This window comes from Amphimedon queenslandica, unplaced genomic scaffold (assembly GCF_000090795.2).
Source record: "Amphimedon queenslandica unplaced genomic scaffold, v1.1 AMPQUscaffold_11296, whole genome shotgun sequence".
Classification (NCBI taxonomy): Eukaryota; Metazoa; Porifera; class Demospongiae; order Haplosclerida; family Niphatidae; genus Amphimedon; species Amphimedon queenslandica.
This window is the reverse complement of record NW_003548461.1, coordinates 1,833-3,872: the sequence shown is the minus strand read 5'-3', so window position 1 is coordinate 3,872 and position 2,040 is coordinate 1,833. Positions and strand designations below refer to the sequence as shown.

General features: G+C 35.1%; 1 protein-coding gene across 1 annotated transcript; it reads left to right on the top strand.

Annotated features, from left to right (window-relative positions):
- Positions 1-3: 3 nt before the first annotated feature.
- On the top strand, positions 4-1,693 carry LOC109589459 (uncharacterized; the record flags this gene model as incomplete). Its single annotated transcript, XM_020005544.1, has 5 exons — positions 4-841; positions 895-934; positions 996-1,076; positions 1,131-1,397; positions 1,452-1,693. Coding segments are annotated over 5 exons (1,246 nt in total), but the record flags the coding sequence as incomplete, so codon positions are not given.
- Positions 1,694-2,040: the final 347 nt, after the last annotated feature.

The following is a 2,040-nucleotide window of genomic DNA, read 5'->3' as shown; positions in this document are numbered from 1 at the left end:
AAGAAGATGGTATTTGTTACGAAATAAAGGTATTCTTGTTCAACAACTTTATCAAGAGGTATGGCAGTCAAGTGGTATTGATCCAGAAGAAATAATTGAACTTTTAGTTCATTTTCGTCTTGCAGCTCAAGTTCAAACTGAGCTTTATGATAGCAGATTCAAGCAATATTTTCTTCCAGCAGTGCTACCAGGATACACAGGTGACCCTAATACAGAAGTACGACCTGGTTATAAGCTAAGAGCCTCACCTGTACACATTACATTCTCCACTGGGCATGTACCTCCTGGCTTCTTCACTCGTTTAGCAACTGCTATTGCTATAAATCCCAATGTTGAGCTCAATTTTGAAAATGATTATGCTTATGCAGTACCTGCTTCCGGTTTTTTCAATCGACTTCTGCATCGAACCTCTGAAGTTGAAATAAAAAGTATCTATCGTAATCGTGTCTGCTTCTCTTATGGTCATCCTTCTGATGATTTTGTTCTCACTGATGTTAATGAAGCTATTCAAGTTGACGTGTTGAGATATGTTCCTGAGAGTAGTCACCCTGTTCCTTTCAAAGCAGTTTGTCAAAGAATATTGAAGATATTAGATGAATGCTGCCAAAAGGTTGAAGAAACTCTTCACCATGGTCATCATGCTGATCAATCATCAAGAAAAGTACAGTATGTTTGTCAATGCAGTCCTTCCAGTGATGTACATTACATTCAAGACATTGATGCTGAGAAGACAAGCTCTGATCCTGTTTACTGCAAAATGGAAAGATGCCCTCGCCGCCTAACTGATGAGGAATCAGTGTGGTTTAATGACAATATGTTGCAAGAAAGACAACTCCAAGAGGTATTAAATTTATTAGTAACAGTAATATAATTTATTGTACTGATAAAATTCAGATTCCACCTTTGGAAGACATTACCATTAAAGATGATCACAGTAAGATTAGCTAATACATATCACTCTAAGCTATATTGTTTCATATTTTTACTCTAAACAGAGTCGGCAATTCAAAAAATTGACTCAACTCCAAAAGACTCCCCCACACAGATCAGTGAGTCCAATGATGATCAACATAAAGGTATAAGCACTCACTGTCACTGGTTTCATATCATTTGTTTATTTTTATTTATAGGCATATTGACTATCAAGAATCTGGTAGATATCATACGAGTGTTAGAAAAAGGTTACTTTCAGAGCAAAAAATGGTTTGATCTTGGTCTCTACTTGGGTCTAATTCATAATGATCTGAAGACAATTGAGGATAACTATCCACGAGATGCTAAGCGATGTCTCAGAGAATGTTTAGCAAAATGGCTTACAGATGATATTGAGGCAACATGGGACAAACTAGCTATTGCTGCTGGTGAAGTAGGAGAGACATCAGTTGCTGAATATATAAGTGAGATCTAAATTAATTGATAATAATAATAAATTAATTATTAATGATTAATAGGATCAAGTAAAGAACTTTAACAAATGACAGTAGTGTTAACATTTGAATAATTAAAATGTTTTGTAATTATTAGTGGTTTCTATTCTTTTTTAGCTGTTGTTTGCATCGCATTAGTATACATATTTTTTATTAAGTAATTGTTTGCTATTTTGTTTCTTCAAGTTATTGTTGAATGCAGCACAATGCTGGTGAATAAGGAAGCAGTTCCTGTCACAAGTAGTCAGTGTATATTGATATTTCCTGAATAGAGTCCAAATATACTTCCATAAAAGGAAAGACATCTTGGAAATGTTGACAGAATCTTGTCTACAGTACAAACACTACACTAACTAACCTTTAACAAAGCACATATAATGATTCACTGCAGTAGTGGGTGGAAGTTCCATTTAAAAATATGTACATTACATTTACATGTATGTGTTCACAATATTCATATCTAGAGCTAAGATTAGTTCCACCCAATGGTAGATACTACTATGATATCACAGTCACTACAGTGGAACCTCTGTATAACGGTCACCATTGGGAACTGGTCCTTTGGCTGTTATACAGGGGTGGTCTTTATTGAGGGGTTTTAGTTTGAAGTGTC